The 21,823-nt window shown below is 39.4% G+C and overlaps 2 protein-coding genes across 15 annotated transcripts in view; one reads left to right on the top strand and one right to left on the bottom strand.

Annotated features, from left to right (window-relative positions):
* LOC114641130 (tripartite motif-containing protein 16-like protein) overlaps positions 1–21,823 on the bottom strand; it is a 353,855-nt gene that overhangs the window by 144,486 nt on the left and 187,546 nt on the right. For 2 of the 11 annotated variants that reach the window (XM_051925858.1, XM_051925857.1), the window contains exon 6: positions 12,881–12,951. The exons of 6 other annotated variants lie outside the window; for them this stretch is intronic. In XM_051925858.1, coding sequence (XP_051781818.1) covers positions 12,881–12,951 — 71 coding nt within the window. Of the gene's footprint in view, positions 1–12,368; positions 12,952–21,823 lie in introns of those variants that run through there. 3 more of the 11 variants (XM_051925863.1, XM_051925862.1, XM_051925861.1) reach the window with 2 other exon arrangements.
* The window catches only part of LOC114641128 (tripartite motif-containing protein 16-like), a 377,528-nt gene that overhangs the window by 200,969 nt on the left and 154,736 nt on the right, over positions 1–21,823 (top strand). The gene's annotated exons all lie outside the window — the stretch shown is intronic.

Genomic DNA, 21,823 nt, shown 5'->3' with positions numbered 1-21,823 from the left:
GACACACAGCTGTGCTTGTTGTTCCCTTCAGATGACCACACAATGTCAGCTAAGAATCTCAGCATGTCTCACTGACATCAAAAACCTGTTGAAGGCACATTGTCTACATCTCAACCTGCCAAAGCGGAGCCCCTAGTTATATCCTCCATTCCATCTAGTCAACACTTCATTTCTATTATTGCTAACACCCGCAGTGTCAGTATGTAATCTTGGAGTGCTGATTGATCAGCAGCCATCCTTCACTGACCACAATGCAAATGTCTCTCTTTCATGCAGATTCACTCCATATGTGGTCCATCCATTGGACCTGTCATGTTTGGACAACTGTAACTATTGACTTGCTGGGGTATCATCACTACAGATGATTAAAAAAAGAGGTCACTCCATTTATTCAGGTCATTCAACTGGAAGAACACGTTAACTTCCATCCCTTGATGGTTGCCTACAGAGTAGTCAATGGGTCAGCACCAACCCTAGGTATGCGGAATTACTCATGAGGTCCTCTGCTTCTCCTCACACGCCAGTGACGTCACTTCTGCATGGCAACAAATCTCAGTCCTGACACGAGCTGCCCACCTCCATCTGAACTGCTCATCAATTTTTATAACCTTGTTCTTCCACACTTGTTCCCAAACAGTCCCCCAGACTGATGTTTACTCAATTATGTTTGACGTCTTTTGGATAAAAATGTTTCCAAAGTGAGTAAATGTAAATGTGGAAATCATAAAATACCCCTGGGGCCAATAAAACCAAAAAAAAAGAAGAATCTTACTGAATACTTCATTATTTATTTAGAAAGTTTAAGAACAATTAGAAAATGCTTAGGCACAAAAATGTGAGAACCTCTGACGCTGGCAAAATCTAACAATCATAATCCAGACACAGGATCTCCTAACAAGAGTAGGGAGCTGAAACATGACCACCAAAAATCAAAGTGTAAAGCAGAGTTCACCAGACAGGACAATGCTCAGTGTCTGAGCGGCTCATTCATCTGCAGCTTCTTCTTAAATACCCCTGGGGCGGAGCTCCAGCTGTAGTGTCAAGTGGCCCCGCCCCCCTGGGCTCTACATGAAGCATACAAGGAACACACGTAAAAAAAAAAAATCAGGCACAACAAAAATACCAAATACATAAACATGAAATTAAGAAACAAAAAACAGTGGTACTTCCAGTCACGACCATAATTCATTCCAAAACTCTGGACACGACCCGATTTGGTCGCGACCTGAACGTAATTTCCCCATAAGATTGTATGTAAATATGATTAATCCATTCCAGACCATACAAACTGTATGTAAATATTTTTTTAAAGATTTCTAAGCACAAAAATTCTTAATCTATAATAATAAAAGGCAAAGCCCTCACTGACTGACTCACTGACTGACTGACTGACTGACTGACTCATCACTAATTCTCCAACTTCCCGTGTAGGTGGAAGGCTGAAATTTGGCAGGCTCGTTCCTTACAGCTTACTTACAAAAGTTAGGCAGGTTTCATTTCGAAATTCAAAGCATAATGGTCATAACTGGAACATATTTTTTGTCCATACACTGTAATGGAGGAGGCGGAGTCACGTATCGCGTCATCACGCCTCCTACGTAATCACGTGAACTAAAAACAAGGAAGATATTTACAGCACGAGTCACACGCGGGAACGAAGGTAAATGACGTTAATTTTTGACTGTCTTTTAATACTGTGTAAGCATACATATTAACACATGTGCAATTAAACGTGTGCATTTACGGGGTGATTTCTCAGGCTTAAAAGCTCACCTTTTATCAAACGCGGGAACAAAGGTAACTGACGTTGTTCACTGTCTTTTAATACTGTGTAACCATACATATTAACACATGTGCAATTAAACGTGTGCATTTACGGGGTGATTTCTCAGGCTTAAAAGCTCGCCTTTTACTAAAAAGGTAAATGCAAAACTATTTTCAATCAGTTTATTGAAACGCTCCCGTTAAGGATTGCAATAACATATTCGCGAGATAAAAGAATGAAGTAGGGAGAAATGGAGGGACAGCCGGAAACAGCGAAGAGCAAAAAATTAATTAAACAATTGAGAACGGAGCAAGTGAAGCATACAAGCATGTTCATAAGGGAAACAAAGCACGGTGTAAAACGTAAGTTTAAATTAAGTTTATAGAAACGCTCCCGCTGCGGATTGCAATAACATATTCGCGAGATAAAAGTTTAATGAGAAGACACGAGGTATAAACGAACCACACGCCGTGGCGCAACGTTAAGGGCAACAGTTTCAACCATTCTATGATCTGCTTCTCGCAACTGAAAGACGGCACATGGCGGATGTTAGCCGACTTGCTGACCGCAACGTTAGGGGCTTCAACTATGGCGCTGACGCCACATCTCAGTGCCAACACTTTGCAGACTCTACTTAAAAGACACGCCCTCCTCACTGGACAGTTAAAAAGACCAATCAAACTAACGATGACATCAAGTATTACCCAATCAAAAGTAGGAAAGGAGGCATCTTCATAAAATGCGTGTGGGATGATTTGCATGACACGCTGCTTTAAAAAAAAAATGATAAAAAAAATACGGGATAAATCCCGTCCAGTATTGATTCAAAACGGGACGCGCAATTTCATTCTCAAACGCGGCACGATTCCGTATTTTAAAGGACGGGTGGCAACCCTACAGTGCCAGGTAACCACCCATACAATCAGATTGTGTTTCAGACTAGGAATGCAATGAATGTAATTACCCCGATCTACATACAAGGCGAAAGTCTTGCAACATTCAAAGATGATGGTTTGGGATAATTAGTACTTATTAAGTACACCATGGCACATAAAAGAGCTTATGAAGCCTTGAACCGAAAAAAGCAAGATCTCAGAGATCGTAAAAAAAAAAAAGGAGGTAATGTCGTTTTACTCGCTGTACATTTTAGTCAAACATTACCAGTTATTCCACGAGGGAGACCAGCAGATGAACTCAACGCGTGTTTAAAATCCATGCTTCTCCCACGCTCGGTTATATGTCGCGTGTTCTCGGGTAGGTACACCAAAAAATGTATACATTTAAGCATGTAATGGGCAAACAAAAAATGAGGTATACCCGAAGGCACTGCAGTAGTACTCAATGTAACTTTACTTCTTAAATGTTAATGTTTTACTGTTTAATAATTTATACGCTTCTTATATATTGTTCAAATTCTTTTATGAAAATACCAGTGACAGCGCAATGCACGATAACATGGAGTGAATACACCATACGCATCTGCCCACGGCCGCCCTGGTGTGCACAGATAGGAGTTGATTCTAAAATAAAATAAACATAAAAAGAGTAATACAATCATCACCCATAAAGCGGATAGCAGACGTGACGTATTATATGTGTACCACATTTCAAGTCAATAGGTGAAACGGTTTGCAAGCTACAGGTGATTTAAAATCCTGGACAGACCAACGAAAAGCCACGGTAGCAAATTATAGAAGAAGATTTTACTGTTTAATAATTTATATTTTTATGAAATGTGCTTCTTATATATTACTTCATATTCTCATATGATAATGATGTTAATGTTGTTTATATTGATTTCTATGTTATTGTAAGTGCATCTATGTGTGTATATGTATGTATAATATATCTGTATATGTGTGTATATGTGTGTGTATATGTGTATATGTATATATATATGACAGCAACACTTATAACAATGACAACACAATTACATTGACAATCATGTTACGTTATTTTTAAAATGTTTCCTTTACTTTTTCATAACCTCTTTAACACACTACTTCTCCGCTGCGAAGCGCGGGTATTTTGCTAGTTATACCATAGAATGCACAGTGTAATAGTAAACTAAATGTAAAAACATTGAACAACACTGAGAAAATCTTGAACAACAGAGAAAACTAACATTTGCCACACACGTGCGCATGGGAGGCAGCTAAAGGGCTTAAGTGAAGGCAGTTATGAGGCATGCTGGGATGTGGCAGAGTGCACTGACTCTTTTTTTCCCTTACCTGTAGACCATTCCCGGGAGATTTCACCGGGCTCTCTTGACGTCACTTCCGGGACCGAGCCAATGGAAGAAGACCGGCCCCTGTGATGTCACCTCTGGGCTCGAACCAATGGCTGAAGAACAGGAGCCAGATCCCTATGACCTCACTTCCTGTCTTCCCCTTTAAAAGTCTACACCTTTTCTCTATTTGTCAGTCTTGTTCTGGACTCAGTTGTATGCACATCAGTGCTATGTATTGATAAAAAAACGAATTTGCAGCCAGGATACCATATTATACGGGTGGCTGCCCCAAACCTTTATCTGTTTATGTCTCATTTTTGTGACACATAAATGCTCGCTGTAAACACTTTTTTTTAAACACATGGACAAAAATTAAATGCCACTCCTCTTGCAAAACTTTTCAAACCATCCTCTATTGGCTTTAAATTCCTCACCTTCGCCACTCAAAGAAGGACTTAATTTTTTTCTGCAAATCGCCATGAACCTTCCTGGCTTTCTCACATATGATCGCCACGCTTACGCTATCCCCTGCAAGTTGCTTCTCGTTCAACCACAATAGTAACAGTTTTTCCACCTCTTGCAGCACTTGAGGCCTCTGCCTGGTTAACGCTGTAACTCCTTTTGCAACATCAGCTGCTTTAATGGCCTCTTTCTGCTTTAGAATAGTCAAAATCGTAGATTTGCAAGATCGGTAACACAAACGCCACGCTCATACTTTTCAATAATTTCTTTCTTTAATTGGATTTCAATTTTCTTTGAACCTTTCTTCTCACTAACACTACCACTCTTCACTTGTTTAGAGGCCATGGTTAATTGCAAAATTAATGCAAAAGCACATGAAATAGAGCTCAAAGCGTTCACAGCGAATGAATGCACGTGTGACCGAGAATGATGTACAGGGAGAGACTGAACACGTGCATCGTCTTTATTAGGCCCTTGTAATAAGTTTATATGTTTAATATGTCACTGTGCTCTGTACAAAAAATATTTTAAAAATCCACTCACATGTACAGCTAACACAAGGCCAGATTTAGCACACTGGGGTTCATTATTTAGAACTGCTAGGCAAGCATTAGAAGACAAGAAAGGGACAACAGTGAAATGAGTCAGCATGATATTGGATCCTCTCTTTGCCTTGTTTACCTAAGTAAGGGCATGCACATGGAGAAAGAGTATAAAGCCTTGGAACATTGCCCGGCACACCTTTGAAGCTGACGGACGGATGGGAGATAACGTCATCTGATCCTGAAAATCCTTCCAGCAACGAAAATGGCAGACTTACACATGGTCTTGTCATGGCTTCCTCGTCTGATATGCCGTGTAAATCGTCATTAAAGAAAGCAAAGTTATTTCTCCTATGTGATTTCTTACTGCCGTATCACTAAGGGAGGGATATTGCCTCTTTATAATATACAGTGCATCCGGAAAGTATTCACAGCACATCACTTTTTCCACATTTTGTTATGTTACAGCTTTATTCCAAAATGGATTAAATTCATTTTTTTCCTCAGAATTCTACACACAACACCCCATAATGATAACGTGAAAAAAGTTTACTTGAGGTTTTTGCAAATTTATTAAAAATAAAAAAATTGAGAAAGCACATGTACATAAGTATTCACAGCCTTTGCCATGAGGCTCAAAATTGAGCTCAAGTGCATCCTGTTTCCCATGATCATCCTTGAGATGTTTCTGCAGCTTCATTGGAGTCCACCTGTGGTAAATTCAGTTGACTGGACATGATTTGGAAAGGCACACACCTGTCTATATAAGGTCCCACAGTTGACAGTTCATGTCAGAGCACAAACCAAGCATGAAGTCAAAGGAATTGTCTGTAGACCTCCGAGACAGGATTGTCTCGAGGCACATATCTGGGGAAGGTTACAGAAAAATTTCTGCTGCCTTGAAGGTCCCAATGAGCACAGTGGCCTCCATCATCCGTAAGTGGAAGAAGTTCAAAAACACCAGGACTCTTCCTAGAGCTGGCCGGCCATCTAAACTGAGTGATCGGGGGAGAAGGGCCTTAGTCAGGGAGGTGACCAAGAACACGATGATCACTCTGTCAGAGCTCCAGAGATCCTCTGTGGAGAGAGGAGAACCTTCCAGAAGGACAACCTTCTCTGCAGTAATCCACCAATCAGGCCTGTATGGTAGAGTGGCCAGACAGAAGCCACTCCTTAGTAAAAGGCAAATGGCAGCCCGCCTGGAGTTTGCCAAAAGGCACCTGAAGGACTATCAGACCATGAGAAAGAAAATTCTGAACCCTTTGGTGTGAATGCCAGATGTCATGTTTGGAGGAAACCAGGCACTGCTCATCACCAGGCCAATACCATCCCTACAGTGAAGCATGGTGGTGGCAGCATCATGCTGTGGGGATGTTTTTTAGCGGCAGGGACTGGGAGACTAGTCAGGATAAAGGGAAAGATGACTGCAGCAATGTACAGAGACATCCTGGATGAAAACCTGCTCCAGAGCGCTCTTGACCTCAAACTGGGGCGACGGTTCATCTTTTAGCAGGACAACGACCCTAAGCACACAGCCAAGATATCAAAGGAGTGGCTTCAAGGCAACTCTGTGAATGTCCTTGAGTGGCCCAGCCAGAGCCCAGACTTGAATCCGATTGAACATCTCTGGAGAGATCTTAAAATGGCTTCCCATCCAACCTGATGGAGCTTGAGAGGCGCTGCAAAGAGGAATGGGCGACACTGGCCAAGGATAGGTGTGCCAAGCTTGTGGCATCATATTCAACAAGACTTGAGGCTGGATTTACTGCCAAAGGGGCATCGACAAAGTATTGAGCAAAGGCTGTGAATACTTATGGACATGGGATTTCTCAGTTTTTTTTATTTTTAATAAATTTGCAAAAATCTCAAGTAAACTTTTTTCACGTTGTCATTATGGGGTGTTGTGTGCAGAATTCTGAGGAAAAAAATGAATTTAATCCATTTTGGAATAAGGCTGTAACATAACAAAATGTGGAAAAAGTGATGAAGCGCTGGGAATACTTTGCGGATGCACTGTATCTATTTAGGTTCAGGTTACTTAAGACGGCGCAATTTAAAAAGAACTTATTCCAACCAGGGAGCTAGCGCTCCCTAGAGGAAAACAGCCCTGTACACGCAAACAAAAGAAAATGGGAAACATAGAATGGGAAATTGTTGGCATGTATGAACCGGAAGGGAAACTGGCCGCCAATGTTTTTGTAGCTACCATAGGATGTGAAATTTTGGCAAACTTTTTGATCGTAACCCGATTTGTACGTGTTTGGAAACATTCGTCACCAGAAGTTCTACTGTATTCTTCAACATACAATCCATACAACATCAAAATCAATGGCATTTACAAAACAATTCATACAAAATAACAAAAAGATTAAAGACAAGCAACATCACCATTTATTTCAAATCACACGTTTTCATACACATGATGTACCTCAAAGTGAGATGAAGAAAGAAAAAAGAAAAAAATATAAAAATAAAATTAGGCAATACCAATGAACAAAAAATAAAGTAAGGTCTGATGGCTAAGGAGGACAGAAACAACACAATTAAGGCCGAGATGAAACCAGGAATGAGACATCACACCTGACTTCAGTAATAAATGCGCCCCAACTTAATGTGGTGTCCTCAAGGAGCGAATTCACAAATTAATGTCCACCTTTTTTACTTAATGATCATCTTCGGTGGTGGGTGGTCTGACTTGAGAGGACGTACACAGGCACATGTGTCACACACGGACACACAAACACACCGGAGTGCAAACAGTTGGACTCGTAAAGGAAAGCACCACTCATCTGCCGAAATATTCAATTTCAGTGCTGTCTACTAACTATTCAGGTAATATCAACATGGTATTTGTTACACACCTCATCTCTCTATTATAAAAAAAAAGTTTGGAAGGGGGACGAGATGTGATCTTCTTTGAAGACACTTTGACGTCCCATGAGAGAAAAGGATAGGTGCTGTACAGGCTTTTAAATGATCGACGCGCAGTGCGACAAGCAGAACACACAGCTTAGCAGCAGCAGCAAGACAACATGATCCGACTGCAACTCCTTAGCGTGCGTTCACAACGCAAGCAGCGTTATACTCCCCATGAGGAAGACATTTCATTTAATCAGGCCCAGGGCTGGAAATAAAGGACAAAGAGTAGATGACAAAGTAGAACATCGTAAAGAATTCAAAAACGCTGGCGCAGTACACATGCAGAGACAGGTTAGAGATAATGGAAGTACGAAAATTCCAAAGTCTCAATAAAGGATAGGAAAGATCACATTAGCGCAAACCAACGGAAATTATTACTCGGTGAAATAACGGAACAGCGAAAAGAGATTGAATATATTGTTTGGATTTAAACTTTAAGTCGGAGACTTGTAGATCATCTAATTCGTGTTGCCAGCGAGAATTAAAAGATTCAAAAAAATGGTGGCACGGTATGAAGTCCCATGAGACAGAGATTCTTTCAAGTCACGCCATACTTACAAATATTTTCAAACAAGACCACGATCATCTAATCTCTCAGTCGTGTGAATGCTTTTGGCAGAAAAGTAATTTTATTTATTAGAGAGAAAGAAACGATATTCACTCACAGGCAGTTTATACGTTGCGTTGTCACAATGTAAGTCTAAGCATGGAATCAAAATTCAATGCGATCTTGAAGAAAAGTTCATTCCAAATTTTGTTTTAACTTAAGTTTTAAAGTAAAAGTGAAAATAATGCATATATAACAATTCCCATGAAAATAACAATCTCTTAAAGTTGTATATCCGGTTAACCAAACCCAGGGGTGGGTGAGCGAAGAGAGCAGGGGGCGGAGCCCCCTAGTATTCTTCAAAATAAATAAATAAATAAATAAATTATTTATATATATATATATATATATATATATATATATATATATATATATATATATATATATATATATATATATATATTATATATATATATATATATATTGACTTTTACAATGTTATTAATAAATGTATCATCAATAAGGAGTCAGAATATTTTCAGAAGTTCAGTTAAGCAAACCATCCTTACACTACATTGCAGCATGCAGTGTCACAAAATACCAGGACCACCAAGGCTCAACACATACAGAACATACAAAACATGAGATATGATCAGAGGTATTTAATTAGAATTTATCAAATGAACAGATTTAACAAATATCAAATGTACCAATTACTTTTTAAAAATCTTTTAAATTAATTAAGGAATTCAAAAAAAATTGGGACAAAAACTAAAGCTCACTTAAGACCATTTGACTTTCAAAAATACCTAACCTTTATTAACAAAGCATTAATGAAAACAAATGTTATTTTACCAAATGGAATCTTATATAACCTAAAAATATCCCTATCTTTAAAGGTTTTTGTCAATATTAATATTTTTTTAGATTGCCAAATCTTTACTTGTGAGCTTTACCAGGTGTGTAATATGGAAAGTGACCACTACTGTGAGCAGTTTGGCTACAGAAGAGTGTCACAGCTCTGAAAGTCATATAACTGTGTGATTGCCTCACACTTTTGGGCTCTCATTAATGTAAAAAATGAATTGATATTAGCTAGCAATAACAATTAAATACATCTGTTCAAGTTTTAATCTTTATTTTTTTATAGTGCATGCTATACTTCTTCCCACCTTTACTACTGAGATATACCACATGTTTAATATGGCGAGTGTCCACTAGAGGGCACCGCTGTACTGCAGTAGAACCCCTGAGTCGTTTTCATAAAAATCGCCAAATGTCTGACTGCCCGCTTGTTTCTCCATTTCTAATTTCATGTTTGTGTTCTCAAGAATATTCATTAAATGCTTTGAGGTTTTAAATTCCTGCTTTGCACAATGACACTGAGGTCATTCAGCCAACACATTATTCAGCAGAAGTTTGTCAAGAAAAACAACAGAGGCTCCTTTATACCAACAGCAATACGACTGTAGAGGGCCTCTGTGGGACTGGAATGGCCATATCAGAAATGTTCTTTCTTCTTAGTCTTTCTGGTGTATATTTCAAAGGGTCTGTAGTTTGTTATAATATAAATTTACTTTAAATAATTAATTTCTGCAAAAAGCCTAATTTCAATCTAAATAAAGTTCAATCTATCTGTTATATAGTGCCTTTCACATCTATCTATCTATCTATCTATCTATCTATCTATCTATCTATCTATCTATCTATCTATCTATCTATCTATCTATCTATCTATCTATTATATAGTGCCTTTCATATCTATCTGTTATGTAGTGCCTTTGATATCGGTCTATTTATCTATCTACTATATAGTGCCTTTCATATCCATCTGTCTATCTACCTATTACATAGTGCCTTTTGTATCTATCTATCTATCTATTATATAGTGCCGTGCCTTTCATATCTATCTATCTATCTATCTATCTATCTATCTATCTATCTATCTATCTATCTATCTATCTATCTATCTATCTATCTATTATATGGTGCCTTTCATATCTATCTGTTATGTAGTGCCTTTGATATCGGTCTATTTATCTATCTACTATATAGTGCCTTTCATATCCATCTGTCTATCTACCTATTATATAGTGTCTTTTGTATCTATCTGTCTATTATATAGTGCCTTTCATATCTATCTATCTATTATATAGTGCCTTTCATATCCATCTGTCTATCTACCTATTATATAGTGTCTTTTGTATCTATCTGTCTATTATATAGTGCCTTTCATATCTATCTATCTATCTATTATATAGTGCCTTTCATATCCATCTGTCTATCTACCTATTATATAGTGTCTTTTGTATCTATTTGTCTATTATATAGTGCCTTTCATATCTATCTATCTATTATATAGTGCCTTTCATATCCATCTGTCTATCTACCGATTATATAGTGTCTTTTGTATCTGTCTATTATATAGTGCTTTTCACATCTATCTATCTATCTATCTATCTATCTATCTATCTATCTATCTATCTATCTATTATATAGTGCCTTTCATATCTATCTGTTATGTAGTGCCTTTGATATCGGTCTATTTATCTATCTACTATATAGTGCCTTTCATATCCATCTGTCTATCTACCTATTATATAGTGTCTTTTGTATTTATCTATCTATTATATAGTGCCTTTCATATCTATCTATCTATCTATTATATAGTGCATTTCACATCTATCTATCTATCTATCTATCTATCTATCTATCTATCTATCTATCTATCTATCTATCTATCTATCTATCTATCTATCTATCTATCTATTATATAGTGCCTTTCATATCTATGTTATGTAGTGTCTTTGATATCGGTCTATTTATCTATCTATTACATAGTGCCTTTCATATCCATCTGTCTATCTACCTATTATATAGTGTCTTTTGTATCTATCTATTATATAGTGCCTTTCATATCTATCTATCTATCTATCTATCTATCTATCTATCTATCTATCTATCTATCTATCTATCTATCTATCTATCTATCTATCTATCTATCTAATTTTCTGTGTTAAAGTTAGAGTGGCCACAAGAAGCAGTATTTTGGCGACTGACCAGTCACTGACCTCTTCTGTCCATCCCCTCTCTTTATCTCTCTCTCTTCTCTTCTCTTTCTCTTTATCTGCTTTTCTATTTCAGGTTTGTGGACGAGGCAGGGCCCAACACTAGATGAGTGCTCATCCATTGCAAAGCCCCCCCCACACACACACAAGTGTGTGTCAGCTGATCAAGAATTCATTTTTTGAGGCTGTTGGAGTTTCCACGATACCAGTAGTGACAAATCTGATAACAAGAAGGAGGAGATGAAAAGTAATTTCTAAGGTAACATCATGTGACTCAGTAAAACACCAAACTCTGTCAGTATGCCCGATATCTGACTGACCGGTGAGTCCTCATCTTTGGACAATCACAGTGAGTTCATTCAGAAGTGATTGAGCCCCTGTGTGACCAATGGAGGGGTGCAAAATGTCTAGTGAGAGGACAACACTCTAGTCACATCTGTCACTCTTTGCTCCTACATATACTCACTATACAAGAGCTCTTGATACTTAGTCTATATAGTGCCTTTCAGTAGTGCTGCTCCAGCAGGACAACTCGCCTGACTTACTTAATGACAGCTAGGGGCCAAAGAAGTACTACTGTGTCAGTCTAAAGGACATGTGGCTGTGAATCAATAGTGATCCCAGCTGGTCAGACTGGTATTTGTAGGTCTGAGGTGTCCCCACCCCTCACTATGTCACACACACCTGATTGGCTACTCAAAGCCAATAACAATGGAGACCCTGACAGCTGCACTCGCCTTTCATTCTCATCCCCAAATTCAGTCACTGAAGTGTTACTCCCACACCCATCCAATAAAATTGATTTTGACCCCAAACTACAAACACAAAGAGGACCTGCACTTGAGGTAATATCAGGTGACCTTTAGAGGGTACTGGTCAGTGGTCACCTGGTGTCAGAGGGCAGATTGTTATACTGGACTTATAATTAAGCCCAAACCCTGGATAGAGGGGCTCAGTGAAGGGGGTGTTGAAACTGTGCAGGAGGGTCATTGTGTGTGAGACGCTATAAAATGACAGAGAGCCAGCAGGCCAGTCCAGATACACACCTATTCTGGGACTGTAGGGTGCATTGATTACAATCCACTTGTCATTGTGACGCACAGAGTACTTGGAATGAGAACACAGCAAACACCAGGACTTGTCGTTGTCTCCAAGGCAGCACTCCACACCTTCTCCTTTCCTGCCCAGACCAGTATATGCGACTCCTATCACCACACAGTGTCCAGTGCACTTCACCTCCCAGTAACAGCGAGTCCCAGTCAGAGCTTCTCTGCACAGAACTTGGACATAGCGGTCAAATCTGTCAGTATGATCAGGATAATCGGTGACTGTCCTCTCACATGTCACCTTCTTGTTCCCTTCAGACAGACGGAGGCGTCTGTGTGCCGTGTTGATGTCCAGTGTGAGTGAACAGAAGTCTGAAGAGAGACAAAAGAAAATGAGTGAGGACATCTGGAAGACTGGGGGTGGGGTACAGCACAGACAATTAACAAGAACCAATCAGGAGCTGCGCTGACGAGACTCAAATGTAAAGTGCTCATCTGATTGGACGGAATCTGTGGGAATTAAAAATAAAATTCTGCAATTACAATAAACGCCATAAGGTCACAGCCAGGGTCAGAGTTCAGGTGGACTGGTAGATAGATAGATAGATAGATAGATAGATAGATAGATAGATAGATAGATAGATAGATAGATAGATAGATAGATAGATAGATAGATAGATAGATAGATAGATAGATAGATAGATAGATAGATAGATAGATAGATAGATAGATAGGTGGCCTCACCAGATGCTGTTACCTGGCAGACCTGAGTGGGTGAGAAGGAGTAGCACAGGACATCAGCTGTGTCTCCATATGCTCAGGTGCTGACCCATTGAATACTCCATAGACTGGCATCATTTGAACTTAATGAATTGAATTTTAATGTGTGCTGCTACTGAATGACAATGTATTGACCAGGGGCCTCATGTATAAATGGTGTGTATGCCCGTTTTGTTTATTAGTTTAAGGCATCTGATTGTAATTAACCTGTAACAATATAATGGTCCACGGAATGGCCAAACTATTCTAAATACCATAGCTGCTTTAGCATTGTTACTCTCACTACACCTTCTTGTTCTTCTTTCAGCTGCTCCCATTAGGGGTTGCCACAGCGGATCATCTTTTTCCATATTACTAACATTGCAACACTCGGAGTATTTATATCACTGTATCTGAGTGTGGAATCTCAGATCTACAGCAGCTAATCGGAAAGAGAATTATCGGTATACAGCATCAAGCACACGCTGCATCAGCCATGCTGTCTATTTTAACTGCTCTTATATGGCAGACGCTTCAGAGCCTTTCCTGTATGGACCTCACGGTTCAGAAAGAGTTTCATCCCAAGAACTATAAACGCACTCAATCAGTCCATCAAGTGCTCCTTGTAGAACTGTTTGTACTTATAAGTACAATCACCTCAATGTAAATTTGTGATACAGTTATAATATTGCACAACCTGAGCCACTTTATAAAGCGCGTATTTACATATGATGACAATATAATTTTTAAGATGAAATGCGGCAAAGTATGTTTATTACATTATACAGATAAAATGTTAACATCATTTAAATAATCTATATAGTAAATAATTAAATATGTAAGGACACGGTGCCACATCGCTTGCGATGATCTGGTTTCCCGTTCAGGGATTGTTCCTGCCTCGCGCTGTATTCTTGCTGGCACTGGCGTGACACTGGAAGGACAGAATAATTAAACATGTACTACGAAGATATTTCAATGTTCCTTAAAAGTTTTGAAGAATCGTCGTTCTCATCTTACAGATGGCTTAACGTCTATTACAGAGCTGATTGTGTGGCGATTGGGTATTTGGAGAAAGAAAAGTAAGGACAGGAATTGGAGGTTAGTACGTTTGAAAGAGACAGTACAGCTGCAATAAATTATTTAATCGAAGGTCACGCACGGCGCAGCAAGCATCTTGCGGGAGGCAGGAACAATCTCTGGATGGTGCGCCAGTTTGTCACTATCACTGCGCCACCGTGTTCCCATGTTTAATAACGTGCTTTAACTCCTATCATCATAAAGTGATATCATGTATACATCTCAGTATGTTAATTATTCAGAGAGCTGTAATATCAAAAATGAAATGGATTCTGTGTCCTCTCGGAAGTAGAGAAAGGCCGTTTGAGAAGCACGTAGTGATTCACACACATAGAGCACATAGAAGAACACATACAAAACAAAGCATTTAATGTGCTACTTTAGTTACAATGGGATTTGAGAAACTAGTAAATTGAATGATTTTAAGATGAAGTTTATGATGTTCTACTTTAATGACAAAAAAAAAACTACGTGATTAAAATGGAAATTTCGAGATTAAAGTTGACATTTCGAGCTTTTTCCCACTGTGTCCCTGTTTTTCTTTCTTTTCTCTGCACCCTAATAAGCTTTCATATGAAACTCAGACGGTGGGCTACGACTCGCCTTTTCATGGCGATTTTGATATCTGACAACTGTGCGACTTTGTGAACTTGAGCTTTCAAGTTTCTCTGACACTCTATGTCACTCGATCAACTTCCTTTTGTTGTTTATACCACTGTTTAAAATAACAAATAGTACGTTTTTCTTTGCCTCCACTTGATGTTCGCTGAAATTGTTCTATTTTCCCTCGTGCTTTTGCCATTGCCTTTTCACAGAACGCTGAGCTTAAGGACTATTTATGTTGATTTGCATATTCAAAGAGGCGTAATTCTGGGGGGAGTTTGGGGAGTGACAGCAGGCGTGTGCACGTGCGTTACTTTTCACGCTGACCGGGATTTATGGAGTGGAAGAACATGGAAGTTGGTGAACGCACAGCGTTATGCATGAGGCCCCTGAAGAGAGGGGTGACATGTGCCCGCCTTGGCTGCTTCATTCCAGACCATCTGCACCGGCATGATAGCGTATGCGCTACTCCTGCCAGAAACGAGTTGCAGTAGTCCAGAAGCGACAAGACCAACGGATGGATGTGGTAATCCACATGCCGGGCATTACCACTTTAAAGGGAAAATTCCAAGAGTAGTGCTAAAACGACTTACTCATAGGAAAAAAAAATGTTTATGCACTTACCTGTTTAAATTGTCCAAGTGTGGGGGGGTGAGTTTCTGCAAGGATTTCTAACTTTGGCTTTAGCGGGTTCCTGTAGTGGGATGCATGTAATGGGTTAGGCGCACCTCCAGTTCAGGCCTACTGGAAGACGCTGTGCTCACCAGTCAATCCAGCCGAACGTCTCTATAGCCACCTGCCATTATAGCACAGTTAATAAGTGGGGAGCGTTTGGTTTGGTTTAGTTTGCTAGGCATGCATGCATTAGTTGTGAGAAGGGGATCTCAGAATAAAATCCTGAGGAAAAGTAATGAGAAAACGAATATACTTTCCAGAGGGGGGCATCGGTTTACCTGGTTGGAGAGCATCGGGGGGGATGCGCTCATGTTTGTGCTCAATCATACGCACGCGAGGCCACTAGACTATTTAATTAATGTCTTCCAGAGGCTGAGCGTAGCACCTGTGCAGAATGTAATGGCGTGAGGGAGTGGCGTGATGCCGGATTGGTTCGCAAGTATAAGAGGCACTTCCTGCCTCTAGGGGTCGTCTTTGGACTCAGTCGGGTGGAGGGTGTGGTTGGTACAGCTTAGCTTACAGTATAGAAAGTATAGCACCAAAGTTATTATAGTTTTGCCTTTTTATATTAGTTTTTATTTCTGTATTTTTTCTGACCTTACTTGGAAATTCAGTTTAGTTTTAGTTTTCCTTCATTGTGTATTTTTAGTTTTAGTTTAGTTTTTATTTTACAAAGATATTTCTATTTTATTCTTATATATATTAGTTTCAGTTTTAGTTTTTGTAATTATAGTATGGTTAAAGAGTTACAATAGCGTTAACTATACACTTAACAGGTTTGGATATAATATGAGTTTAATGTTAGTTAAAGCTTGCTATACTACACAACACACTTTACTATTTGGTTTGTATTTGTCTGATAAAAACAAGCATAATCAAAACCAGCTATTGAATATGAACAACTTTACACAATTGTATAATTGTTTAAATATTTTCTATGTCATTTGTGCTGAACAAATGTGGTGTGCTGACTGTAGGCACTTTTTTCTTTTATTGCCCAGAATGGGCCAATTTGTAATGAAACTGGTGAATTTTAAGGTGTGAGGGTTTTCTACTCTAAATGTCTACAGCACACAACATATCCTGCTCCAACAACAATGTGCTTTTAACGAATGCCTTCAATATTGCATTCAAAAATCTCAAACACTGGGTTTTGTTATTTTCTACCAGCCATATCTCAGGCACACACAATTTAAAGACAGAATTTTGCACCTGCAGGCCTGGAAAGATATAAAAAAGAAGAAAAGAGATTTTATTGTGTTGTGACAGGTGTGACCATGAAAATCATGGGGGCTAAGGAAGAACAAGGCTCTTAGGCTTGAATCAGTGTGCAGACCCCACCTAGTTGTATTGAGGGAAACAAAGAAAAACAAGCATGTCGTGTGAAGGTTAGGGGCAGTGAGACTTGAATAACCCACCATAAGAACAGTAAACCCTTAATGAGAAGAGCAAGAGTAGGCGATAGGTGTATACAGGGGCACAAAATGACAGAGACAGCATCTGAGATTAAGAACAATATATACATTATCTAAACCTGTTTATCCAGAGCAGGATCACAGGAAGCCTGGAGCCTACCCAAACAGGTTTGGATGCAAGGCAGGAAAAATTCCTGGTATGCAATATGTATGACATGGCTGATGTTAAGAACAAAAAGAATATGATATTTCAACTATCTGATTTGAGAGAGAGAGAGAAATATTGAAAAAATGGGGACAGATATTTAAAAGCATAATTCTGCTACTGGGTTATTGTCACAATATCAGATATTAAGCATGATGAATATTAACTAAAAAAGATAAATTAATAAATGTAGCATAAATACAAAAACACATTATTATGTTTAGCTTTTCATCACTTGGCAGACTCTCTTTGCCTCAAGAATTTTACAAGGTTTGTATCGCTTCATTGTTAAATGAAGTTTTTAAAGCAAAAGTGATGTGTCAGCAACAACATGCTGATCTTGTATGATGACCTTGTCAGTTTCTTGATCAGTGCCGTTTTATTTTCAAAAATCGGGAGTGGTCTCCCCCAGACATTCTCGTGTACTCAGATATCCATCCATCCATCCATTTTCCAACCCGTTGAATCCGAACACAGGGTCACGGGGGTCTGCTGGAGCCAATCCCAGCCAACACGGGGCACAAGGCAGGGAACCAATCCTGGGCAGGGTGCCAACCCACCGCAGGACACACACAAACACACCCACACACCAAGCACACACTAGGGCCAATTTAGAATCACCAATCCACCTAACCTGCATGTCTTTGGACTGTGGGAGGAAACCAGAGCGCCCGGAGGAAACCCACGCAGACACGGGGAGAACATGCAAACTCCACGCAGGGTGGACCTGGGAAGCGAACCCGGGTCTCCTAACTGCGAGGCAGCAGCGCTACCACTGTGCCACCGTGCCGCCCTGTACTCAGATATGGGGATGGATATTTGAGGAGTAAACTGCAAGACAATTATTATATTATGTACATTAAAGAACCATCAACAACAAATCAAATTAATAATATATTGAACAATTGTAAAAGTAAAGTTGAATAAATCGAACTCTGCAGCTGCATGAATACAAAAAATCGAGTATGTGCTCAGGTAAAGGACCACTTCCAGTTAATGGATTTGGCCCAAAATTTTATACAGATCTACAATTCTGGTGTAACAACCACATGACGAATTTCATCCATCTATCTTGTGTTTTTGAGATACTGTATCATGTTTACACACACACACACACACACACAGACATCATTCGAGTAAATGGTATTTTTGGAATCAGGGAGTTCTAAAACGTCAAGATTCATCAAAATGTTGAGGTCGAATTTTTTTCATGATTAGTATACTCTCTCTATACTTTGTATACTTCGAGTACAAAGTGGCAGGTGAATTACTGTCAACAAAAAGCAGGCACCTAAGAAGTCAACTAAAACGTTACTCACTTGTGATTTTTCTGTCCATTTGGTAAAAGTTTTTGTTGAGCAGCACATTACGATTTCAGGCGTTTGAATTACATCTTGATATACAACAAGTGCAAAGAAAGGCACGTAAATCCCTTTCTATTCCACACGCTTTACCTGCATATTCAGCTTGCTCTGTCACCGCAAATGATGTGTGAACAGCCGCCCTCCGTCACAGGCCTCTGATCGCTGGATGAATATGTGCTGGCGGCTCGGGGTTGCATGACTTTCAGTTTTAGAGGTAAATGTTATAAGGGTTAAAAACTAACAGCAAGAAAATTAATTCAAAAATGAAAACTAAAATTATGTTTAGTAAATTATTATTTTATTTCAGTTAGTCTTTCCAATTACTTTAATAGTTTCATTTAGTTTTAGTTTTTCATTTTACTTTTGTTATTTTATTTCAGTTTACAAAAAGGTTCTTTTAATAATAGTTTCAGTTTTGATTTTAGTTTTCGTTAACTATAATAACCTTGTATAGCAGCATGTGCCGTATTTGTGTGGGTTTTGTTTTGAATATAAATATAGCTATCTCCTAGATATTTTTTAGTTTAAGTGGAGGTATTTATATAGTTTTGGATGAGCAGAGCACTTTTTTGTTTTTCTTCTATATACACCTTCTTTTTTCTTTTCTTATAAATATTTTTGGGATTCATTGGACTTGTTGGTTGTAATGTCAGACCTGTGAGATGGAGATATCACACACGAGTATGTTGTGGTTGGTCAAGAAATTCTCATTTAATTTAATTTCTTGAACTCTCTCATAATTTATTGTCCATTATCTTTTATCCAATGCACCACAGATGCGATGTTTGCTCTGAGGATGTTGATGGAGAAGTATACAGAAGGTCAGAAGGAGTTGCATTGCATCTTTGTGGACATGGAGAAAGCATATGACAGGGTGCCAAGAGAGGAGTTGTGGTATTGTATGAGGAAGTCGGGAGTGGAAGAGAAGTACGTAAGAGTAGTACAGGATATGTCGAGGGAAGTGTGACCGTGGTGAGGTCTGCAGTAGGAGTGATGGAGGTGGGATTACATCAGGGATCGGCTCTGAGCCCTTTCTTATTTGCAATAGTGATGGACAGGTTGACAGACGAGATTAGACAGGCGTCCCAGTGGACTATGATGTTTGCTGATGACATTGTGATCTGAAGTGAGAGTAGGGAGTAGGTCAAGGAAACCCTGGAGAGGTGGAGATATGCGCTAGAGAGGAGAGGAATGAAGGTCAGTAGGACCACAAAGAGAGAATACATATGCGTGAATGAGAGGGAGATCAGTGGAATGGTGAAAATGCAGCAAGTAGAGTTGGTGAAGGTGGATGAGTTTAAATACTTGGGATCAACAGTACAGAGTAATGGGGATTTTGGACGAGAGGTGAAAAAGAGAGTGCAGGCAGGGTGGAATGAGTGGAGAAGAGTGTCAGGAGTGATTTGTGACAGACGGGTATCAGCAAGAGTGAAAGGAAAGGTCTACAGGACGGTAGTGAGACCAGCTATGTTACATGGGTTGGAGATGGTGGCACTGACCAGAAAGCAGGAGACAGAGCTGGAGGTGGCAGAGTTAAAGATGCTAAGATTTGCACTGAGTGTGACGAGGATGGATAGGATTAGAAATGAGGACATTAGAGGGTCAGCTCAAGTTGGACGGTTGGGAGACAAAGTCAGAGAGGCGAGATTGTGTAGATTTGGACATGTGCAGAGGAGAGATGCTGAGTATATTGGGAGAAGGATGCTAAGGATAGAGCTGCCAGGGAAGAGGAAAAGAGGAAGGCCAAAGAGAAGGTTTATGGATGTGGTGAGAGAGGACATGCAGGTGATGGATGTAACAGAACAAGATTGAGAGGACAGGAAGATATGGAAGAAGATGATCCACTGTGGCAACCCCTAACAGGAGCAGCCAAAAGAAGATTAGACTTTGTTTTGTGTAGTTTCTTCCTGATCACATTTTCATTATTTAGAAAGACTACAGCATTGATAAAGTAATCAATGTAAATAATATTCACTGTTTTTTTGATTTTGGACATTATTTTTGTGTTGTTTGTGCACATGTAAATAAAACCCACTATTTATTTTTTTGGAAATACCAGTTTGTTGTGTCTGTGTTTCCATGTCTGACAGCTGTCAAATCCGATCCCGGACGGTCCCGCCCAAAGTGTAGTCTGGTGCCAACCTTGCCACTACACAGAGTGTTATACTGGACCAAAAGTTGTGCTGCATACCATGTCAGAAAAGGTTTGATCTTGCAGATGCTGTAGAATGAACCTGCATGAACGAGAAACAGTAGAAGTGTGGAGAGACAAAGATAGCTGCTCATCAATCACCACCCTAAGGTTGTGTACTGCTCTTCTTTTTCCAGTGGTCTACTAAATATTTAGGGGTTACCCTGCAGGTCAGGGCTATCAGAATATGAAAATGAAAATAACGAAACACGAACTGCCTGAGAATTAAATATTTGTAATGAATTTTCATAAAACTCGTGAAAGACAGCTTGATAATTTACTTGCCAGGAAACAAGATGGCATTGATTTCTGAGAAATGTGCAGTTCATGAGGAAAACCATCATGGAATGAGCGAAAGCTCTTCAGTCAGTACAGGAGATTATGCATTTAGTAGAAATGACGTTAAAATTAAAAAGTGTGGATTCAAAATAATAAGGAATGTGAAGAAGAGGAGTTGAACTGTCAAAACTCGATTCAGGACTGCATGATGACCGATTGGTTGGAGTTGCGGCCTCACAGACTCAGCATCTCGACTCTGAATTTGGAGCCCAGTCATTATCAGTCTTTATCAGTTCTGCATTTTTCTTCATGTCACTCCTTGTTTTCTTCACATGTCACACAGATGTGCATGTTGGGTTAATTGGCAACTCAGAATTGGCCTTGTGTGTCTGTGACTGTGAGAGCACCTAACTTAACACAGTGGAGCCTGAACTGGATTAGACCAGTCTGACGATGCCGTTTTCAAAATCACTTCAATGTAAACCCACCATGGCCATGATAGTTGGCTAATCTGAATGAATCAGACTGAGAAAACGATCAGCCGCTGCTCACCGATCACCGAGTCACTTATTGAATTTGATTGAATGACACAAATCACTAAACCTGAGGATGAGTCAGTGAGGAAAATGTCTGACATTCTGAAAATGTGACACGGACACGGTGTGTTCTGAAA

Source organism: Erpetoichthys calabaricus, chromosome 4, assembly GCF_900747795.2.
Source record: "Erpetoichthys calabaricus chromosome 4, fErpCal1.3, whole genome shotgun sequence".
Classification (NCBI taxonomy): Eukaryota; Metazoa; Chordata; class Cladistia; order Polypteriformes; family Polypteridae; genus Erpetoichthys; species Erpetoichthys calabaricus.
The sequence above is the reverse complement of the archived record's forward strand: the minus strand, read 5'-3'. Positions and strand labels throughout refer to the sequence as shown.